We start from the raw sequence: 22,348 nt of genomic DNA, 5'->3' as shown, positions 1-22,348 counted from the left end.
ACAGTTAGGGCATTCCTTGCATACTTAAAGTATTAGTTCAACTATATTTTGATAAAGACATAAATCATGATTAGAAATAATTGATGATAGTACTTACATAGGACATTACAGGGCTTTATCCGGGAAGTCATAATGAATAATAACGGGGTTTGTCAAAGACGTGATAAAAATGTCCTCTTTCACCATCTCCTTTGAATTTGTCAGGGAACTTCAAATCTTCAACTTCAGGATCGTCGACGTGTTCGTGAGTGTATAACGAAGATCCATACTTTTCAATTTGTTCATCTTGTAGGACTTGGAACTTGCCAACTTGCAATTCGGTATCGGTGATTGTCCCTCTTGCGACTCTTGCATAACCAGTTCTTCTGATATTCTTATATAAGATGTACTCACACCACCTGTCATCATCAGTCGGATCAATATCATGCATACCAGATTCTTCACTGACATATGTATTGTAATTACCCTTCAATGGGTCAGTTACTAAGTAACTTAATAAGATAGTTGGACGATCTGTACTACCCATTAATTTAGCAACGGTCTGAGATTGTAATCTTCTATCTTCTACATCTTCTTCTTGACCACTATGGAAGACAAAGACATCGACCAAAGTATCGTTATAAGTTAAAAGAGTGGCATGAATTACAGGAGCAATTTCACCAACTGGAGATGGTGTTAAATAGTGCGTAGAATTGACGATTGGGAATTTTGATAGAAGTGCGCAACCCCAAGTGTTCTTGTTTGGGCCTGGACCAAAATCAGCATACATGTTAAGGTCGTGTGCTAGTTTATTCGTTAGATCTCTATTACCCATTGTAATATGCTGAGTGTCCGATTCCAGAAGTCCCACAACGTCTAATTCCATATCTTTGATTAAACTGCTTATACGATCTTCAGAAGCCCACATATCATTATCTAAACCGAAATGGATAGTCCAAATACCTGCGGTAAGTAAGTCCGATTCTGGGTGGTATGGTTGTGGAACTCCAGTAGGCCTAACCTTATATGTGAAGGCTGCAATCATGGCAAATATTAAAACAGTGAAAAACGCTGTAATCTTTCTAAATTTCGATGAAAGTTTAACAGTGGCGACAACGGTATTTGTTATTTTCTTACTTACAAATGTACCCAAGAGAATTAATACTGTGGAAGCCACGAGAATGAGTTCGATTCTTTCTCTCAGTAACCAACCTAGTGGAACAAAAGCGTATGCAACAGTCCAAACATGAGCCAAAATGAAAATGATGTAGACGGTAAAGGCAAAGGCAAAGACCCAAATACTTTGAGTTTCTGCTAAACCTAAGAAAAGGGTTGGTACTAAAGAGATCATGGATGCCACGTATGGTAAACCACCTAGAATAAATTTTGGCCATTCTTTAATTTCTTTATTTGCTAGGACACCAGTGGATAAGATTAAGAAAATCGCTGGAAGAATTGGTTTATTTGTAAATCTGGTGCATAGGAAAGCGGATAATAACATGATTAAACAAGTTAAGGAACTCCATGGCCATTGTAATGGACCGTAACCATTTTCGTTATAACCTTCCCAGGCCCAGTAAATGATAGTAGAAGAATCTGATAATAATTGGTGAGTGGCGAATAAGAATGCACCGAATCCAATAGAGATGAATAGCTTGGAAATAAAGCGTGGTTTTGATGATGGCTGTTGTGATTTAATCGAATGTTGATTTAAATGAATAGAATTTGTGAAAGGTGATAACAAACCGAATATAGCAACGAAAATTAAAGATTCTTTATTATAGCCTTTATTATTTTCATTAAAAATTGGCCAAATTGGATTATTTGAATAAAATCCCATTTTTACAACGACGGAAATTACTAGACCTAATACCCAAGAAGTAGCGAATGCATTATTTGTAGTTTGTAATTTAATAGATTTTAGATTTTGAGCAAAATTAGCAACAGATATAGCAGTACCAATTGCGCAAACGATTAACCTATTTTCTGGAGTTTCAATTGCGTAAGCACCTACGGCGATTAAATTACCGACAAAGGTACCACAGTAGAAGACAAAGATGGACATTAGAGGTAAGTATAAGAAGATTGGTCCCAAATAACCGAAGATTGCAGTTTCATAACCGGAGATACCCATGTACCATAGTGGGAAATGCCATATGCTACAGGTTAAAGCGGTGATATTTGACCATAGAATGAATGAATTGAAAGTATTTGTAATTAGATATAGGAAAGAATCATAATCAATGCAATTTTTTTTGTTTACTGGTTTTGTTGGTTTCACATCAATCTTAGTTGTTGATGGTGAAGTATGTAAATTGATATCAATATTAAATTGATTAAATTCGTAGCTGGCTAATGAATCAAATGCTATATCTAAAAAGATAAGAGACCATTCAAAATATGCATAAATTGAGTAGGCGCCTGCAATATGTTTAACTTGGTGTTGATAGTAGCAATATAGCATTGGTACCAATAAACCAAAGAAGGTGGAAGTTACTAGTATTCTTTTTGATCTGTTATTATTCCTTGGATATGACGTAGTGATCATGATATCCCAAGGTAAAGTCAATACGATATAAATGATCATGAAGATATCGTGAGTGTCATGATCATCTGTGGAAGTGATATATACCCAACCACCGCAGGAGACGGTTCTCAATACACCGAGGATGAAGATTGGTAAAGAGTGATTTAAATATAGATGGCCGAATAATAGGAGAAATCTTGGTAAAGCGGTTAATGCAATCAGAATTTGAAATATCGATCTTTCAGGGTATCTATCACCTATGGTAGCAGATACACTTGGAAACCATTCATCAGGATATGTATAATGGGCATTAGTGACAATTTTATGGAAATGTAGGTTATAACCTGTGATGAAGGCGGCGAGGAAAGCTGCAGAAGCACAGATGGTGTGAGTCCAAGGGATCACTTTCCCATTGATGGATACCATTTGCGAGAGAGTATTTGGTTGTAAGTGTATATATGATTGACTATTATAACTATTTATTGTTAAATACGATTAAGTAACGTTGTGTAAATTTTTCAAAGCGAGATCGCGAGATTTGATTGTATATGACGAGGAAAGGGTTTCTTTTTTTTTTTTTTTTTTGGTTTAGACACGGCAGTGTGATGATGGTGAAAGGAATATCATTTTAATATTTTAATAGATTTGATGCAATCTGAAGGTACGGATAGATGATATAATTGTCTTACACAACTAGTTGATTTGAGTCTTTCTGATACGGGGGATAATAGAAGGTTACCTTTGTTATCAATTGCTCTCAATTCACCATTTAAGGACCTGTCATCGTTAATTTCTACTATAACGTATCTTCCCATAAACTGTTGTAAATTCATTTTTGTTTTTCTTGGGACTCCGCGAGACTCGGATAGAGAAAGTTGGAAGACGCCAGACGAAGGAAGAAGAGAGACGCTCCAATGGTTTGCCATTTTGATTTTTCCGCACTTTATATATATATATAGATGTGATGATAACGCACAAATAGAAGAAGAGAAAAACGAACAAGAGTAAATAGGACTAATAGCATGAATACAACGTTGAACACGTTGACGGCGCACAAGCTACTAGTGGAGCGTGAGAAGATGTTGGAAGTATTCCATCTTGTGGAAGAGAACGAGAACACGGCTTCGCTACTAGATCCTGCCAAGAAACAAGCTACTTTGCAAGCGATGCAGGAGAAATTGAACGAGTTGAAAAAGACAGAAAGACAGTGAATCAAAATCAGTAATTGAAATAATATGTATATACAACTTGTATAGCATGATGAATACACGTAATATATTCCTTCGTTACAAAACTAATATTTTTTTGGGCAGGGTATTGGAACCGCTGAGAAACACTCTCTGTTTCACGGGCTGGGCTGGGCTGGTTTACCCGCCCTTGTCTTATCTTAGTCCTTAACATTTCTTAATCCGCGGCAATTTACCGCAAAAACCACCACCGCAGACAAGGAAATGAATGGATGGGATGAATGAATCGCGCATTGCGCTCCACTGGACTGGACTTTCCGTGTGCCACTCTCCCACTTTTCACCGAAGCGCAAATTTTTTTTATTCCTCACGGCAAGAAAAAAATTTTTTTTTTTTTCGCTCAAATTTCCAGTTCCTCATCACTATCATTTTTTTTTTCCCTCGGATTGCCACAAAACCATATATAAAGGAGTTGAGTAAACCACAATTTTTTTTTCATTTGCAAGAACATTTCTTCTTCTATCATAATATAGATAGATTCTTGTGGATTAAAGAAAATAATATTTTGCAAAAAAAAACAAAGGTTTTCTATTTACTCACAAACAATAACAACACATTCCCTTATTTCTTCTTTTTTATTTGTTTTGAATAACTAAAAAAAAAAAGGAAAAAATAAAACAAAAACAGAAAACATTTACAACTTTTTTGTTAACTCTAAAAAAAATCTAGTATAGAAATGTTACCAGCTGGTGTTATTTTAGTCTTCTGTCTGCTATTTTGTGCTGGTTGTGCCATCGTCGGTACCATCGCTTACAACAAATGGCAAGCAAGAAAGAGATCTTTACAAAGATTCTAAGTGCGAAAAGACGTGGTTATTTATTTAATCAATCCACCTGTTTTCTTTTATGTTTTTGAATCTATCTCTTAAGGGTATGTGTGTTATGTGTGCTTTGTGTGTGTGTGTATATTCTTTCTAATTTTGTGTGGAAAATTGTGGTGAATGCTCCTCCATTCTCGAGATAAAAATAAAGTTCTCAACTCGATGGGTTCATCTTTTATGTGTGTGTGTGTATGTCTCCATCTCTGTGATGTCCTTTACTTTCGAGAATTTTCACCGTATTCCCACCAAAATTTTTTTTTTTCTTATATTTATCATTAAATAGTATATATATCGAGGAAATAATAATCAATTTGTGTGTGATAAAAAAAAAAAGGATGTCAATCATTTCTATTATTATTGTCGTTCCTGATTTACTAAAACATAATACACTACATTTCGTATGATTAGATTCTATAGTGTCAAATCAATTTTAAAAGATTCAATATTACCTTATCCAACAATAAATCAAATTAATCAAAACGTTTCAAATTTAAATCTTTCAAACAATGAAATCATTCCCAACATCAAAGGTTACATCAAATCAATTAATTCCTTGAAAAAATTAACTTTTATAGATTTATTCGATGGTACCACTTCACAACCACTTAAAATTGTACTACCAACTCAAAATATATCCAATACCCATCTACAAATTGGTCAAGCAATATCTCTCTCAAATTTACAATTGAAATTGACTCCTCAAAGATCTCACCCCTTCGAATTATTCTGTAATGATCCCTTATTATTATCACCATCATCGCATGCAAATGATTTGAGTTTCTTGCAAAAGAAACAAAACCTACCATTATCATTCCTACGATCAAATAATTTACATAAATATAAGACTGAATACCTTTCATCATTTTTAAGATTTAGGTCAAAAGTACAAACCAACCTGATCGATATTCTCCAAAGACAAGATTTCCATTGGGTAAACCCACCGATTATAACAACTAATGATACGGAAGGTAACAATCAAACTTTCAAACTCATCGCAAGTTCGCTAGAGCAAAATAACCTCAATCTAACTGTATCCACTCAATTACATCTAGAAATCTTAGCATTGTCTCTATCTAACGTGTTCAGTTTTTCTCCAATCTTCAGAGCGGAACAAAGTGATACTTCAAGACACCTTTCGGAGTTTTATATGCTCGAACTAGAATCTACGAATCTAATTACCACTGACCACTTAATTCAATCAATTAAATTACTAATACAAAAACTAGTGTCATCCTTTTCTGATGCTCTATTGCCTTCGCAGGTGCCTATGGATCAATGTGATCAATTACAGACAAAAGATCGTTGGAATTTAATACTAACGGATTCCAAATGGTTAACAGTAACCTATTCAAAAGCAATTGAAATATTAAACGCTAATAATTTTAGTATAAAGTGGGGCCAAGATTTATCATATGAAATGGAAAAATTTCTAACGAAAACTCATTTTAATAATTCTTTCCTATTCATAACCAAATACCCTAAATCGTTGAAACCTTTCTACATGAAACAATCAATCGAAGACCCAAATACAGTAGAATGTTTCGATTTACTATTCCCATCAATGGGAGAAATCGCAGGAGGCTCAATCCGTGAAGATAACTACGACGTATTAAAATCAAACGTTCATTCAAAAGATAACCTAGACTGGTATCTAGAACTAAGGTCAACTGGTTCAACACCACACGGAGGTTTTGGAGTCGGTTTCGAAAGATTATTGGCTTATCTCTATGGTTTACAGAACGTTAAAGACGCAATTCCATTCTATAGAGCGATCAAGGATAACATCACACTCTGATCTCTATACCTGTAAATAGCATATCTTCAAATACTATATGTAAGTAGTACCATATAACTCTTATTTTTTTCGGCCGTCAAAACTAGTGGTCCTTCCATCTCTCGAAAAAAAAATCGATGAGGTACCAAAATTACCCACAGTCCATCTTGAACATATATGCACCCAATGTCAGACTCTCCTAAGGCATATCTAGATATCTCCATCAATGATGAAAAAATCGGTCGTATAGTTGCTGAATTATACAAAGACAAAGCTCCAAAAGCTGTCGAGAATTTCTTACATCTATGCCAAAATGATATTAAAGTAAATGATAGACAACTAACTTACAAGAACAACTATTTTCATCGTGTCATAAAAAATTTCATGATACAAGCGGGTGACATCCTTTACGGCTCCTCTACTTTTGAAAAGGATGACAATATCGGTAAAGGTGGCCTTTCAATCTATACCACCGAGAATGAATTGGCAAAAGAAGCTGTGGAATTACCTTGCTATGGGAATTTCGAAGATGAGAATTTAGGCGAATTCACCGAACCTTTCATGTTGGCAATGGCAAATACAGGTGCTCCAAATACAAACAGTTCTCAATTTTTCATTTCGACTTATCCTGCTCCTCATTTAAACGGTAAACATTCAATCTTTGGTAAAGTCATCCATGGAAAATCAGTGGTTCGTACAATCGAATACTCCAAAGTCGATACTGACGCCTTCCCTGAAACTTGTATTAGAATTGACGATTGCGGCCTATGGGAAGATTCAATGGATATTCCTCTATACAATGCATCAAATAATCCAATTGGTAATGATGTGTACGAAGAATATCCCGATGACGATACGCATTTTGATTCAGAAAATTTTGGTGAAGCTTTCAATGCTACAAACATCATCAAGGAATCAGGTACTTTACTATTTAAATCAAAGGATTATCAAAATGCATTCTTCAAATATAAAAAATCATTAAAATATGTTAATGAATTCTTACCTGAATTGGATGTGGACAAGGAGAATAATATAAAATTTAACAACTTAAAGATGAAATTATATTTGAATTTATCCTTAGTGTTGTTTAATTTACAAAGAATTGATGAATCCATCAATTATTCAACATACTTACTTGAAATGGATGACGTTCCAGATTTGGATAAAGCAAAAGCGTACTACAGAAGAGGTAATTGTCATCTATCGAAAAAGAGATTAGATGAAGCTTTAGACGACTATAAATTATGCAAAGAGCATAATCCAAACGATGAGGTCATAGACCAGAAAATTGAATATGTAGAACAACTCATAGAGCAAAAAAAGGAAAAACAGAGAAAAAATATAGCTAAATTTTTTACCTGAAATGCATTATTATATAAATATAAAATAACTTATCAATGGTATTGCAGATATTTACATAAAATCGTCTAGCAAATTTCTTGGTGCTGCATTAGTTGCCACGGACTTCTTTTTAATGTTGGTCTTTGGCTTCGTGAAATTGTCCAAACGATTTCTTGGTGATTCTTGTTTCTTCTGCTCGTTCTTCGGAGTCATAAAATCGTCTAATAGGCTTGTAGGTTTCTTTGAATTTCTGTCAACATCTTGTCCCATAAAATCAGCAAGTAGGCTTTTTGGCTGCCCGCTTCTAGAATTGTCGATGGAAACATTTGAGATTGATGAAGATGGTAAGAAATTCTCCAAAATATTTGGTGTCACAGGTGAGGAGTTCGATGTAACATTATCTAGCTTTGACATAATTTTTCTGTTGTCAAACATATCAAACAAACTAGGACGTATTCTGGCACTACTTGTGAGTTCAACATTTAGATTATTTACCCCAGGTATATTCGCCTCCTGCTTTATCCTCCGAACAGCACTTTCCGCTTCTATGAACTTCCAGTTCTTTACTAGCGACACAGCTAGATAATTACAACCCATTCTGCGTAAAATTTCAGCAACTCTTAATATCAAACCATATTCTGATTTATTGCCAAGTTCTATGGAGCCAATAAAGTATTTAACATTTCTCTTTCTAAGTGTGGCATAGAGATATAAGAGGCCCGGATCTTCTACCAAAAAGGACTTATTAACTAGTTCTTCTTTTGAAACTAATTGCTTATTATTTTCTAAATCTATCGGTGGAGTCACTAATGCTTTTATTGCTACTTCCTTCTTCTTCAGTTTCCAGTATATAAAACTGCAGGTCCACCTGTCATTTTGCAAAATTGCGTTAGGTAGCAGTCCTGTTCTGAGAAGTTCGCCCAACACGGGCCCATTATCACCCTCAAATATCCTACAGGTACCTATGGCTAAATCCAAATCACCCACTTGCTTATATAGAACATTAACAGAATCTTTCAACGAATCTGCCAAAAGGAAGAAAGTTGCTGCATCTAAATAACGATGTTTACTCATTAGAGCAAATGCATTCTTCAACGCAGCTGTTTTCCATCTTGTTTCGTTGAAATCATTTGATAAAAATTTCACAAGCTTCTGCTGCTCTGGATGGCCTATACTCATCTTCCAGAGATTCAACAGCACTTGCTTTTTCTTTAAAGCCAGATAAAAAATAGAACACCTCGATGGATCTTTGGTCTCATTTTTGGTAAATTCAAACCTTGCAATCTCTTCAAACTTTCTCCGAAGATCTTCTTCAGTAGCCCAAAATGCAATTTTATATTGCTGGGCCCTCTTCCAAGATGTTATATGATTATTCAGATTAGACAATAGTACTTCCTTATTATCTGAATGTAAGGCCCACGAGACGTCTCTCATTAATAAATGCTGTTGGACTTTTCTATGAGACTGAAATAGCTTGACACCAAGTAAAAATCTAATACCGTTGTAATCTACACTTTGTTCATCCTTAAGTATTCCTTCAAGAAACTCAATAACGGTGATTAGAGTTATTTGTTGGTGACGAGTCAAATATGGAAGCGCAATAGTGGTCAAAGCTTTAGATAATGCAGTGGCAACTGTCCTATTGAATTCAGGATATGGATCTGGAAAAATTTCAACTGGATAATCCCTATCCCTCTCAATAAAAAACTTCTTCGACTCTAAATTTAAGTTGGATGGAAGCCACTTTGTTACATCTTTGGATTGCAAATCCAACTTTCTCAGTTCCAAAAACAGACGCAGAAAGATTTCCTTTGTCAATTTTAACTTTTTCAAGTATATTGCTTGAATCACAAATTGAGGATGGTACACAGGAAGTGGCCCATTCAGAACGCTGTTTAGATGCAGAACATCGTTTGAAAGTATTTTTCTCGATCCGACTGATGCACTTGTGAATGGGTCGCTCATGTCTAATGATTTATCCTTGATATATAACTGATTCCCAGAAGCAACCACAAATATACCATTCTTTAACCATATTGAATCACCAATATTATGAGAAGTGTTAGAGGTAATGTCTATTTTTTCTACGGGCAAGTAACTAGGAATGGAATTTGTATAGTCATATCGTACCTGGGTATATAGTAAAGCATACCCAGTAAAGCCAATAGAGACTATACTTTGACCTAATTCGGTGCTTGTCCAATCTATATCCTCTATAGCATTATCAAATGTTTCCTGGTATTCAAGAACACCTCTATTTAAATCCCAAAAACACATCTTCTTACCAGAAGAATCCACAGTACAGAGCTTATTTGTTGAGGACCCTCGTACAAATGTTGGTGAAGTCATTCCTGTAACGAGCTCCGATGATTTGATCCACGTAATATATCTTCTCTCCAAGTCAACCATGGCTTTATAAGTTGTTACAACTCCCTTCTTCGTCACAACAGAGACCAAGGCCCGGTTACTAATATAAGACGTATGAACAGGGTCTATGGTTGAAATGTTAAAAATATCGGCTATGTTAAAAGAATCAGACCCAACTTCACATATGCCCTTACTTGAGGAAACTTCAAAACCTTTGATAAAACCATTTGAAAAGATAATTGCTATGAAGTGTCGTTCATGGCTATGCCTTGTCTCAGGGGTATTCAATATCAATAAAGGTTCCACTTCAAAGGCTTCTAATTGATATTCGCTTTTCAAGAAAGACTTCTTTTTATTTGTTCGATGATCGTCTGGGCATTCCCAGGCCTGAATTTTGTGATTTTCCAATAAACAGATGACAAGACCGCCTTTTTCATGAACTACAGCTAACTTAATAGGTGCCTCCGTCCTTATAATGTTTTTAAGAACCAAGGATGTTCCTCCTTTCGGTAAATCTTGAGGAATCCAGACACAATTTTCAGAAAATCTAGAAAGTGTCAGAACTGCCTCACCATCGCTACTCCTGATAAGCTTTTGAATAGATTTATTATGACCTGTAAATTTATGTTGCAAAATAGCAAACTCAGAAGTACGCATATTTTGCAAGGGTTCCTTCAGGAGCAAGCTTAAATCCATGACAGAATGCCTGATAACACCTTCCAGGTCGTGTACAATTAAGGACACCTTTGCTCCGTGATCATCATAGGGTTGAATTTCTGCAAAATGTATATAAGTTGGGCGGTGAACAAAGGTTGGATGTGGGAGTGCCACTGACAAAAGCTTCCTGTAACTAATTGGTTGGAGCGGGTTGATTGATAAGTTTTCTAAAGCTATTATTTCAATTTTACCCTCATTTGTTCCTAAAAGTACCAATTCTGGTTTTGTCGGGAGAAGTTCTCTGAACTGGGTCTTATCATTAAATAGTACTTTCTCCAAGATCCAATTATCTAGAATCGCACAGTATTTCTGGGTTACATCCAGCTTCAATGTTCCCCACTGTTGAAGCGTTGGCTTATCAGTTTCAATGTTCAAGTAGGACCAGATCCTGAGAGTCTTATCAGAACATAATGTGTATAGTAGCTGTACAGATTGCTTGCTTGCAGTTTTCCTCCATCGTACCATGGTAACATGATCAGGATGGGGCAACAAAATCAAATTAAAGATATCTTGATCCCCACTTAATGAGATTCTTCTCCAAAGCTTTACTGTCCTGTCGAATTTACTGTAACTGGTGATCAGTTGAGAATCTTGTGAAATTGCAACATTGTAGACTGATTTAGACTGTTTCTTATTCCATAAAAGAACGGGTTCATACTCCCCAAAGTTATCATTGATTTTCCAGAATGATAAGAAGTCAGAGCCAATGACAAGCTCATTATTAGACCCCCATTTGAGACAATTAACTTCAGAGTTGTCATGGAAAACTGAACAACAAAATGCCCACTTTGGATTTTTCATTATCTGATGAATTGGCTTATAGATTTCGACTTGTGAGGCATAACTCAAGGCAATAAATCCATTTTCCGAGTTAATATCCACAGCGTTACAATCTTTATCCAAATATATGGTTTGTAATCTTGTAAACTGATTTGAAAATATAATAAGGTTATTACCTGAACAGTAGGCAAATAGTGTATGACCTTGCCATAGTGCCTGACATACGGACTGCTGTTTACAGTTAGGACGACCAGGTAAGAAATTTAATGACATCGACTATCCTTGACCCAGGTCCCTTACTTTTTGTTTCATTATTATATATAAAGTAATAAAAGCAAAATATATAAATTACTTCTACCATCCGAAAAGGGCTCAAGTGATAACAGGCTTTCATTTTGAAAAGAACATCGAAATCTACGGAAGATCACAACCTCATATAGGATTACTAAAGTGATATACCCTGCATATGCAATGGTTGCAAGTTGCAAGGATCAGAAGAAAGCGGTTGCTATATGTTTGCAACGGTCACCATGCGTTATGATAGAAAGGCATACGCCACAGGAATGTTTTGAGGATCCTAATCTGAATAAAGATTTACCTGAGTTATGTATTGCACAAATGAAGGCATTTTTGGACTGTAAAAGTGGCATGTTTGATATGACGAAACGGATGAGAGGTAATGCACCACTTTCTACAGGAAAATACGACCAAGAATACGAAAACTTATGCAAAGGAAAGTTTGACCCCAAACAAGAGATGCATAAACTTGAAGTGCTCAATAGTGAGCAGAAGAATTGACCTGAGATATAAGCACAACTGTTCCAGTCAGCACTTCGTGGAATATCAAATGTTCTATAATACATGTAAATAAGGAAATTAAAACCAGTAAACACACACAATAAGCATTGTATACTCAGCAAAGCAATTAAAGTCTTTAAAAGCTCTATAAATAAAAATTCAAGCATTATATATGCAATGTAAATAGGTGTATAATAATAACGTTTAATTAGGCTTTATTTTTTTTTGGCACATGAAGAGAGGGCATCTCGCTTTGGTTGGAATATACTTTATAGACTCGTCAATTTTATAGGAATGTACACTTTTAATAAGAGATATACAGTAGAATACGCCGATCGAAAGCTTTTTTTACAGTAAATCTTTTGATGAGTAATGGTGATTTAAAGGAACTTGGGCTGGTAAATGTCCTTTCACAACATTCGATAGAGCAGAAAATCGAAAATGATTTAGAATCTATTAGTAACCGAAAACTTATAGAACAAGAGGAGCAAAGGTTAGAAAGATCACAGAATCTGCTAGATAAGCATCTTTCTAAGAAAAGGTATCTAGAAAGAAAATTAAACAATGCAACTAGGATATCTGTTAAAGAGAAACTGAGAGGTCAAATCCATACTTTGCAAAATGATGAAATCCAGTCTGTTAAGGACGATATAAATGATATCGAGGACAGGCTACGTTTATTGAAAGATAATGTCAGTAAAAAGAACGTAACCCACGAAGGAAGGAAACAGGATGAGTCAGAAAAGGACTATCTCATCAGAACGGGTCAGATAACTGCATTTGGTTCTTCTAAAGGGTTTACCTTAGATTTAGAAGCTAGTGAATCAGCAGAAGAAGAAACTAAGGAACAAGAGAAAAACTTTGTAAAAGCAAACGAACAAATGTTTGAAAATATTACTGATGAGGAGAAAGAGGATACAAATGACAGTGACTACATCGAAAACGAAGTTAATGAAGACATAAAAGAGGAATTTGAGGAATCGAGCGATGTAGAAGAATATGAAGACGAGGAGACACTAATCTCAAGACCAAGTGAAGCCAAAGATGATGGGGACGAATATTTTTACCAGAAGAGGCTCAAAAAGTGGATAACTCAACGTTCGGACAATCGAAAAGTAGATAAATTCCCTGACCTTCCTGAGTGGAGAAAACCACATCCCAATATTCCCGATGCTAGGTTGAATGAACTGTTTAAAATACCTGGGGAGATTTACTCGCTGCTATTTGGATACCAAAAAACATGCGTTCAATGGCTTTACGAGCTATTTCAACAGCAATCTGGCGGAATTATTGGTGATGAAATGGGTTTAGGAAAAACTATTCAGGTTATTGCATTTGTTGCCTCTTTACATCACTCGGGATTACTCAATGGGCCTGTTCTTATTGTATGCCCCGCAACAGTCATGAAGCAATGGGTCAATGAACTTCATCATTGGTGGCCGCCACTGAGAGCTATAATATTGCATGCTATTGGGTCTGGAATGTCAATGAAGAAAAAATTGACTGAAGATGAACTGGAGCAAATATTATTACGTTCTACTCCCGATGAGTTTTCCTATAATGACTTCCAGAAAAGCTCGAAGGCAAAATATGCGTTAGAATCAGATATGAATCTAGTATCATTGATAGATAAGGTTGTCAACAACGGTCACATCTTGATTACTACTTACGTTGGTCTGAGAATACACTCTGACAAATTACTGAAGATAAACTGGGCGTATGCAATCCTAGATGAAGGACACAAAATTAGAAATCCTAACTCTGAAATTGCAATAACGTGCAAAAAACTAAAGACACGCAATCGTATAATATTGTCTGGTACGCCTATTCAAAACAATCTGAATGAATTATGGTCTTTGTTTGACTTCATTCTTCCTGGAAAGCTCGGGACACTTCCTGTGTTTCAACAACAGTTTGTGATGCCCATTAATATGGGTGGCTATGCGAATGCAAGTAATATCCAGGTACAAACGGGGTATAAATGTGCAGTTACTCTGCGTGACATAATCTCGCCTTACCTACTTCGTAGGGTGAAGTCGGATGTTGCAAAAGATTTGCCTCATAAGAAGGAAATGGTACTATTCTGCAAGTTAACACAATATCAGAGGAATAAATATATAGAGTTCCTCAATTCTAAAGAACTATCAGAAATAAAGGGAGGGAAACGGCATGTTTTATATGGTATTGATATTCTTAGAAAGATTTGCAACCATCCAGATATATTGGATAAGGATAAATTAGAAGATGATGTAAGTTACGGAAATCCTAAACGATCAGGAAAGATGCAAGTAGTGAAGCAATTATTGCTACTTTGGAAGGATGAGGGTCATAAGACTTTGCTATTTACCCAATCAAGACAGATGCTAGACATATTAGAACAGTTTATTTCTTATAAGGATCCTGAAATGGAGAACATCAACTACTTGAGAATGGATGGGACAACAAATATTTCCAAAAGACAAGAGTTGGTTGACCGTTTTAATAATGAAAACTATGATCTGTTTTTACTAACAACCAGAGTTGGTGGTTTAGGTGTAAATTTGACGGGGGCTAACAGGATTATTATTTTTGACCCAGATTGGAACCCATCTACAGATATGCAAGCAAGAGAGCGGGCTTGGAGAATTGGTCAAAAACGAGAAGTTTCAATTTACAGACTAATGGTATCTGGATCCATAGAGGAGAAAATATATCATAGGCAAATATTTAAGCAGTTCTTGACCAATAAAATTTTGAGTGACCCAAAACAAAAGCGATTTTTCAAAATGAACGAATTACATGATTTGTTCTCTCTTGGTGGGGATGATGGAGTACTTAACGAGAGACTGACAGAAGAAGTACAAAAGCATACTGCAAATCTAAAGAATTCGAAAACTACTGAGAGTGACGATCTTGAACAGGTCGTACAAATACAAGGGGTTTCTAAGCTTGAAGGCTTTTATTCTGGTAAAGAACAAAAAGAGGCGTCGAAGAATGAAGATGATAGACTGATCGAAGGTTTATTAGGCGGAGAAAGCAATTTAGAAAATGCGAAAACTCACGAAGATATGGTAACTTCACATATGAAATCTGCTTCAACGTCTAATCTAATTACAAAAGAAGCGAATAAGGTTGCAGCTGCTGCTTTAGATGCTTTAAGAAAATCTCGTAAGAGTACTAGAAAATATGAAATAGGTACACCTACATGGACTGGGAAATTCGGTTCAGCTGGGAAAATTAACAAAAGCAAAGGGAAACTAAGAAAACAATTGGGGTCTTCACAGATATTGGCGAATATAAAGAGAGTTCAACAGGGCTCAGCTGCCCAAAATGATGCATTAGCCAAAATTAACATAAATAGGGAACTACTAGAAAGGATCCAAGTGCACTTGAACAAACAGATTGGCTTTTTCTCTTCATCTGTAAATATTATTGAGAATATAGGTTTAAAGCTATCCGAGGAGGAGGATGTAATCAAAGCCAGAGCGTTACTGAAAACTGTCGCAACTTTTCATAAGGAGAAGAGAGGCTGGATTCTTAATGAGGAATTCAGGACTGGATGATATATTGAAATGCACGCCCTAACTAACGTGATATTTTATGAACACATATAGAAATTAATATTTAACAATATTCCAAGTATAAATATCTAATAAGTAGGACTATATGATAAGCTCTTTTAGCGTAAGGCAAATTCCTGCGACTCATTTATGGCTAAAAGTAACTTTCTTTCAAGAACCTCTTTTGAACAATAATCCCATAAACAAATTTCGTTAAAACAAGTGTGTGCAACAGGCAGCTCTTCATTTTGTCTTGAACTACATTTTGTAATTTTGAATGGTAATGCTGATATCCCTGTAGCAGGTATTCTATCAGATCCGGTCACGAATTGCAAAACCTTCCTTTGTAATACTTTAGTCCATTGGTCTATAACTTCCCAAAACCATATAACCACGGTCGAATCATCTTGAAACCCACCTGCATACTTCGTGACCGAACGTAATAATGTGAAATCATATTTATTTTGCTCTTTGTCCCCACAAAGAAGTCGTTCTAGTTCCTCTGAATTAAACAATTGAATAGAACTACAACTGGCAAAAACTTGTTTGAAACCAGTCATGAATTGGCCAAACTGCTTTTTGATTGATTTATTCATATAGTAGTCCACCCATAAATCAACAAAGTTGTGTTTGTTAGCCTGAGTAACATATTTCGACGAACCGTTTCGAGATAAGCTGACTGTAACGAAACCAGGATTTGAGAGAGAATCATTTCTCTGAGTAGCACTTGCCATACTCTCAACAGTTGTCTCAAATGTGAGGCCAAAAACTTCACAAAAGTTATCATCTTGATAGTCAAGCATCTTTTTCAGATTTTGAGCAGTTTCAGGATATATTTGGTAATAATCTGAAAAATTCAAGGGTTCATTACATATTTTCTTGTAGAACGCTGAGGGGAATTGCAAATCCAGTATAATACCATTAAATATAGCCAAACCTAATACGACCCCGAAAAGATAGTACAACTTCTCATTCGTAAGTAGTCCATTCGGTTCTTCTGAGATTGGGAAAATTGAAAACCAGCAAAATCTACTTTCGCTAATGTACTGAAATAAGCCATGTATCGGGCTGAAAAGAGTCTTAGTAAGTAGGAGGAACCATTCCTTCTTGAGACCACCAGCATCAATTCCCTCTTCATTAACAAACTCGACTCTAAGTGACTTTAATAGGTCTGCTTGACGTGACTGAATGCATCTCAGAGAATCCTGAGCTATGTGACTCCTTCGAACTTTAATTCGACAATAAACATCCATCGCTTTCTTTTTATCCAGTGATGTCAAAAATGCCTTTTCTGCGTTATATTCCATAATCTGTTTTATGTTATATTGCATTACTGATATTTTTAGTCCCAATGATAAAAGGAATGGGTATGCACAAAATGTGAATTTTTTCTTCGTATTTTGATCATTTATAATTTGTAAAATCTGATTTGACATCTCTGGAGCTTTCCAATTAAAAAAGTCTTGTTTATAATCTATGAAATCTAGCATAGTATTATAAAACATTGAGGAAGTTAATTTACTTTTATGAGGTGAAGGATGCTTGCTGCCTTCCCTTTTATTGTTAACTAAATAATATATTGCCATTAGCTTACATGCAGAAACAATATGCCAATCACTTTCATACTGAAAAGGTTTGAAAAAAAACTCCGAAGATTTGAGGGCTGTATTTTTATCACCAGTGTTGGATTTGAACAGATCTATGCTTGAAGACCACATTTCGTCCTCTAATATATATGTATTTGGGTAGATGTCTTTCCCTACTGATAGCTGTAGGTTATTCTTTTCTTCTCGATGTATTATTTTTGTCATTTGATATGTTATGTACAAATTAATTGTTTCAACTTGATTGAAAAATTTCTCAACTGGAATACCTTTAAGATGGTAAATGTAGGACCTGTAATTTGGAGAACCTGCCACGTTTGCTAAGTAGCCTATGGATCTTTTAATCAGTTCATATGACACAGCGCGAATTTCTTTGGAGCCAAATCCATAATTCGGCTTTGATATCAAACATTCCCTGATCGAAGGTACTTCCCACAATATTAGAATCCATTTGAACTTTATAAGAGCAATTCCTGGATTTTTCAAAAGATCATTGGCGGCACATAACATTCTATAATAAGGTTTCCTCGTGGGTAGAGAAAGTAAAAGATTAAAAAATTGCGACACCTCAGTATAATCAAGTAGTGTATGATTATCCTTTGGCTTAAAGGACTCTTCCAGAGTAGCAGCATCATGGAAGATCTCCGCCAAGTATCGACTGACTGGATCAAAAACTGAACTCTTTTCAGTATCGGGACTATTTTTGAGATTTGAGTAGCACTTATTGACAATTTTTCTCAATTCCGAGAGAGAACATATCAAACTACCATTGCTTTTAAAATTTTTTTCATTTGACAGTACACTTTCACCATTCTGAGTCATTAATGTAGAATGACAGACTCCACATTTGAATTTCGGTAATTTTTCAGACACTTTGAGATACCTATTGCAGCAAAGACATTTAAACTTCTTTTCAAAGTCTAGAGTTTTCCTTGCTTGAAATACCGGGTCTTCAGATTTCTTTGATAGTGATGGTTTGGAGATTATCTCTACTTTGTTGGTGTCTCTATCTTGCCTTTTTCCACGGCGAAATATAGCCACCATTAAAAGTATATTTCAGAACAAAATCAGGCAGAAAGTTCAAAACTGCTGTTTATAAAAATGCATCAATATGCCAGATGTACCATTGCTGATAGCCTTGACTAATAAAATTCAAAAAACTGAATTATTGGTTGAAATCACAAAAAGATCCAGGAACAAAAATATATTTTATAGGAGTACTTTAATGCGACAGCTCGGAAATTTTCAATATCAAATCTAAAAATAAAAAAAATATTGAGAGGCTCATTCTCGTCAAATTCTTGACAGATTATGGCAGCAAAGCTACCTTTATAGACGAGAACCTATGCACTTAAGTCCAAAATTACAGGCTTTCATTCCAAGATTGTGTTGGGCTACAATTGTTAAGGGAAGTAATATTAGCAAGAAAGAAGATTCACCCAGTTAAAATGTCGGATAAACTCATCCTTAACAGTCTGAAAGATGCAAGCTGTGTTGTCGCCAGTTTCAATGTTGAAAGCATATTATTTTTGGTCAAAACTGAGAGTATCGAGCGATTTGAAATATCGAAAGGATATAATTTGAACTTTTTGAATAATGTAAGAACCCTGGGGTACACCGTGGCAGCAGCTCTGTACATAGAACCCTTATCAACAAAAGAATATTTTATTTTGTTGAAAGACAATGGGTGTTTGGAGATTTTAAACTCAGAGACATCTGTTGTAGACAGACTAGAGACAGGTTTCAAAATTGATAGGCTGCACAATGTGCTGTTTCGCTTTGACGAAAAATACAAAAGATTATACATCAATCTGACTAGGAACGCCCTATTTTCAGTTCAGTTTCAAACCAGCAAATCATACTTTAAGTTCTCAACGGCTTCTCAGAATCCAATATGTGTGCGACAATTTTCGTATGATATAATAAGTCTGGATTTATGCTCTAACTTTGATGTCTACACTAACGAGGAAATGGAAACTCTATCAATTGTACTCAAAGAACCTGATAAGCAGCAATATTTTTTTAGCTTACTTTCTTACAAGAGGGAGTACGGAAAGAGAAAGGTACAATGGGAGGCTTTGGTTCCATTAATAGAGCTAGAGAGTATTTCTAACATAAATATGCATGAAAATAGCATAGCTTCAAAACTTATACCCAATATTGGAACTGTCATCTTTTCCCCATCGAAAACACTGTTCTTCTCTATGCCCAGCGGGTTTGAAAGCTTCATCGAAGGGGAAAGCGTTGTAAATCCACATGTAACGAGAGGCTGGATGTCAGCAAGCCATAATCTATCAACTGGAGTTTCAATTCAGCCTTTAGTAATATTTGAGGAGAGCTTCAATTCTTTTGTTTTTAAAGTAATAGCGAATAATGGTACTGCTATTGAAATCATTTTAGATAAATTAGAAGAAGACGAGGAAAATTACTCTATAAAGTTTAGAAAGTTTAGATATCGTGAGAGCTCTCTAATTAAAGATTTTCTTTTCGATAAAGAAATAACTCTTTATATGCCTCTAGTACACAATACTATGTTTTTAGCCTTAATTTCTGATAAACTAATATTTGCATCCTTAAATCATTCACGTTTCTATGACGAGATTATGTTCGAGAAAAATACTTATATTTACTCAAACCTTATCGGTTATAGTGCCCAAAGATACATATCTAGTGGGATGTCAAAGGATGGTAAGTATTTTCTCGAACAAGATCATGTGGATTGCAAGAGCATCTGCGACATAGAGGTTTTAAGCAAGGCAGAGGGTGAAGTTACTGATGTTTGGTTAACAAAAAAACATACATGGTGGAGAGGGCCCGACATTGGACTATTTAATGACTGTAAATATATTGACAACGGGAAAGACGTGAAGTTCATTGACATCAGTAATAGACGGATAATAGACTCTAATATTGAAAGCGTTACTACTATTTTGAATGACAGCGTCGGAAACTACTGCTGGATCACGAAACAAGGAGAAATTAAATGGAGCAATTCAAACGACATATATACCGTGCGAAGCTCGAAAAATCATACTTATAACCTGACTTTAATTACTTCTCTTCTCTTGAAAAATGGTAACAATTTAACGGCATTCATTATTGATAGCAAACTTCTGGTGCTAAAGGATCATTCAAAACTACTTTTGGAACGCAACTTTGGTGATGATTTTGAAACTCCCTCCTCCATTTTCATCCACAGCACTAATGAACATTGCCACATATTGTTGGGCGACATATATGGTACGTTGTACATACTTGATTGTCCTCAGGGAAAGCTAATAAGTACTTTCAAATGTAACGCAAAAGTAACGAAAATTGCGCCAATTCCAAATACTGATGGCTTATTGATTTATAGTACTGATTCTTTCATTATAGTAAAACCTAGTACAGCCGAGACTTACAAACTTTTCAGAGTTGATATCCCACTCAAACTGAAGACCATTACCTTTGGAAATAGTGTCGACTATTTAGTAATGGTTGATACTGACAACTGTATCTATAAATTAACATTGCATGAAAATATCGATATTATTTTGAGCCACGTCTCTCGAACGAACACTGATGTTCTAATAAATAAAATTGTAGAGATGGCTTCCTCAAGCAGATACGTTATATGTACCTTTGTGAGCTTAGAAGATAACAACAAAGGTGATAATAAAGGTGATAATAAAGATGTTAGGGATAGTGGCATTTGCTTGTATAATCTTCATAAAAAATACGTTGATAAATTCACTATTTCAGAAGAATATCCTCAAGCCACAGTAAATGATATGGTTACTATTCCATTCAGACCACAGAAATATTTTTCGTATTTGGAAGAACATCAGATGTCTTTTGCTAAGAGATTAGCATATTCTAGTTGTTTTTTAGTGAGTTTAGATTTCGAAACAGCAGAAAATGAAAATTTTGATAATTTATTACTATTTACCATTGATGATGACAAAGGGACAATTGATTTTCAAAGTGGTATACACACAGGCTATTCTATAACAAGTATTCGTAACTACTATGACAATCTATTCATTGTAACTGGTGAGTGCTTTCAAGTTTTCTGCCTTGAATATATTGCCAAAGAGAATAAATTTAGGATGTCAGCAGTTTCTAATAGTCTCTTAGAAAATGGCTTTATTACAGATTTTATAAACTTACCAATGGCACAAGAAAACACATCAAGGAGAAAGAAACTGAGATCTACAACTTTGCACAGAGAGAGAATCCTTGCAGCAGATTTGCTTAAAGGGTTAGTTGACTGTCAATTAGAAGTATCTAAGTGTTCTCCGAATAATGATTTCGAATTCCCTTATAAAATTCGATTAGATTCAGTGATTGGTTCGAAGAAGCATGCTGTTGCTCTCGATGCATCGAGTGAATTCGTAATTTCGTTGTTTTCAGTATTTACAAATGCTAGATTAACATCTTTTGCCTTATGTCTTGGTGAAAACAAGTTGAGATTTTATAGTACATGCAATGGAGAAGACTTTTCTATGGTGGAGTTTTATCTGCCTTTCCCAATAACCAGTATAGTATCTGTGCAAACTGGTATAGGAGAAGGAATATTTCCAAAGAAAAACGTATTTGAAGGATCATATAATGATGTGATGTTTCTTGTTACCACGACCAATGGTGGTATATATTCGATCAGTGAAGCTAGCATTGAACTTTCTAAGCAATCTATTGACGAAGCGATTATTCGAGATCATGGAATGCAACTTAACCTTATTGGAGCAAAAGATGAAGATGAAAGTGATTTTGAAGATGAGGAAGATAATTTACTTCTTGACAACAGGATATTAAACATCAGATGTCTAAAGGCATCTTCAAGATAAAAATACTGTAAAAGAATGTTAAACACAGT

At 35.3% G+C, this 22,348-nt stretch overlaps 11 protein-coding genes across 11 annotated transcripts; 7 read left to right on the top strand and 4 right to left on the bottom strand.

Annotated features, from left to right (window-relative positions):
• Positions 1-127: 127 nt before the first annotated feature.
• Positions 128-2,932, bottom strand: CWH43 (Cwh43p; the record flags this gene model as incomplete). The annotated part of the gene is made up of 1 exon (XM_003957825.1): positions 128-2,932. One exon carries the CDS (start codon positions 2,930-2,932, stop codon positions 128-130), a length of 2,805 nt encoding a protein of 934 aa, XP_003957874.1.
• A 197-nt stretch (positions 2,933-3,129) lies between these two features.
• On the bottom strand, positions 3,130-3,432 carry MAK31 (Mak31p; the record flags this gene model as incomplete). The annotated part of the gene is made up of 1 exon (XM_003957824.1): positions 3,130-3,432. The coding sequence occupies one exon, from the start codon at positions 3,430-3,432 to the stop codon at positions 3,130-3,132; it is 303 nt and encodes a 100-aa protein (XP_003957873.1).
• Positions 3,433-3,528: 96 nt separating this feature from the next.
• Positions 3,529-3,717, top strand: HTL1 (Htl1p; the record flags this gene model as incomplete). The annotated part of the gene is made up of 1 exon (XM_003957823.1): positions 3,529-3,717. The coding sequence occupies one exon, from the start codon at positions 3,529-3,531 to the stop codon at positions 3,715-3,717; it is 189 nt and encodes a 62-aa protein (XP_003957872.1).
• Positions 3,718-4,429: 712 nt separating this feature from the next.
• PMP1 (proteolipid ATPase) lies at positions 4,430-4,549 on the top strand (the record flags this gene model as incomplete). The annotated part of the gene is made up of 1 exon (XM_003957822.1): positions 4,430-4,549. One exon carries the CDS (start codon positions 4,430-4,432, stop codon positions 4,547-4,549), a length of 120 nt encoding a protein of 39 aa, XP_003957871.1.
• A 424-nt stretch (positions 4,550-4,973) lies between these two features.
• On the top strand, positions 4,974-6,368 carry SLM5 (asparagine--tRNA ligase SLM5; the record flags this gene model as incomplete). The annotated part of the gene is made up of 1 exon (XM_003957821.1): positions 4,974-6,368. The coding sequence occupies one exon, from the start codon at positions 4,974-4,976 to the stop codon at positions 6,366-6,368; it is 1,395 nt and encodes a 464-aa protein (XP_003957870.1).
• A 165-nt stretch (positions 6,369-6,533) lies between these two features.
• CPR7 (peptidylprolyl isomerase CPR7) lies at positions 6,534-7,709 on the top strand (the record flags this gene model as incomplete). The annotated part of the gene is made up of 1 exon (XM_003957820.1): positions 6,534-7,709. The coding sequence occupies one exon, from the start codon at positions 6,534-6,536 to the stop codon at positions 7,707-7,709; it is 1,176 nt and encodes a 391-aa protein (XP_003957869.1).
• A 51-nt stretch (positions 7,710-7,760) lies between these two features.
• RAV1 (Rav1p) lies at positions 7,761-11,825 on the bottom strand (the record flags this gene model as incomplete). Its single annotated transcript, XM_003957819.1, has 1 exon — positions 7,761-11,825. The coding sequence occupies one exon, from the start codon at positions 11,823-11,825 to the stop codon at positions 7,761-7,763; it is 4,065 nt and encodes a 1,354-aa protein (XP_003957868.1).
• Positions 11,826-12,023: 198 nt separating this feature from the next.
• Positions 12,024-12,350, top strand: PET191 (Pet191p; the record flags this gene model as incomplete). The annotated part of the gene is made up of 1 exon (XM_003957818.1): positions 12,024-12,350. The coding sequence occupies one exon, from the start codon at positions 12,024-12,026 to the stop codon at positions 12,348-12,350; it is 327 nt and encodes a 108-aa protein (XP_003957867.1).
• Positions 12,351-12,715: 365 nt separating this feature from the next.
• Positions 12,716-15,892, top strand: RAD26 (DNA-dependent ATPase RAD26; the record flags this gene model as incomplete). The annotated part of the gene is made up of 1 exon (XM_003957817.1): positions 12,716-15,892. The coding sequence occupies one exon, from the start codon at positions 12,716-12,718 to the stop codon at positions 15,890-15,892; it is 3,177 nt and encodes a 1,058-aa protein (XP_003957866.1).
• A 116-nt stretch (positions 15,893-16,008) lies between these two features.
• HUL4 (putative E3 ubiquitin-protein ligase HUL4) lies at positions 16,009-18,537 on the bottom strand (the record flags this gene model as incomplete). Its single annotated transcript, XM_003957816.1, has 1 exon — positions 16,009-18,537. The coding sequence occupies one exon, from the start codon at positions 18,535-18,537 to the stop codon at positions 16,009-16,011; it is 2,529 nt and encodes an 842-aa protein (XP_003957865.1).
• Positions 18,538-18,941: 404 nt separating this feature from the next.
• MLO127 (Mlo127p) lies at positions 18,942-22,319 on the top strand (the record flags this gene model as incomplete). The annotated part of the gene is made up of 1 exon (XM_003957815.1): positions 18,942-22,319. The coding sequence occupies one exon, from the start codon at positions 18,942-18,944 to the stop codon at positions 22,317-22,319; it is 3,378 nt and encodes a 1,125-aa protein (XP_003957864.1).
• Between the last annotated feature and the right edge of the window lie 29 nt (positions 22,320-22,348).

The sequence above is a fragment of the Kazachstania africana genome, chromosome 6 (assembly GCF_000304475.1).
Source record: "Kazachstania africana CBS 2517 chromosome 6, complete genome".
In the NCBI taxonomy this organism is placed as follows: Eukaryota; Fungi; Ascomycota; class Saccharomycetes; order Saccharomycetales; family Saccharomycetaceae; genus Kazachstania; species Kazachstania africana.
This window is presented reverse-complemented; position numbering and strand designations above follow the sequence as displayed.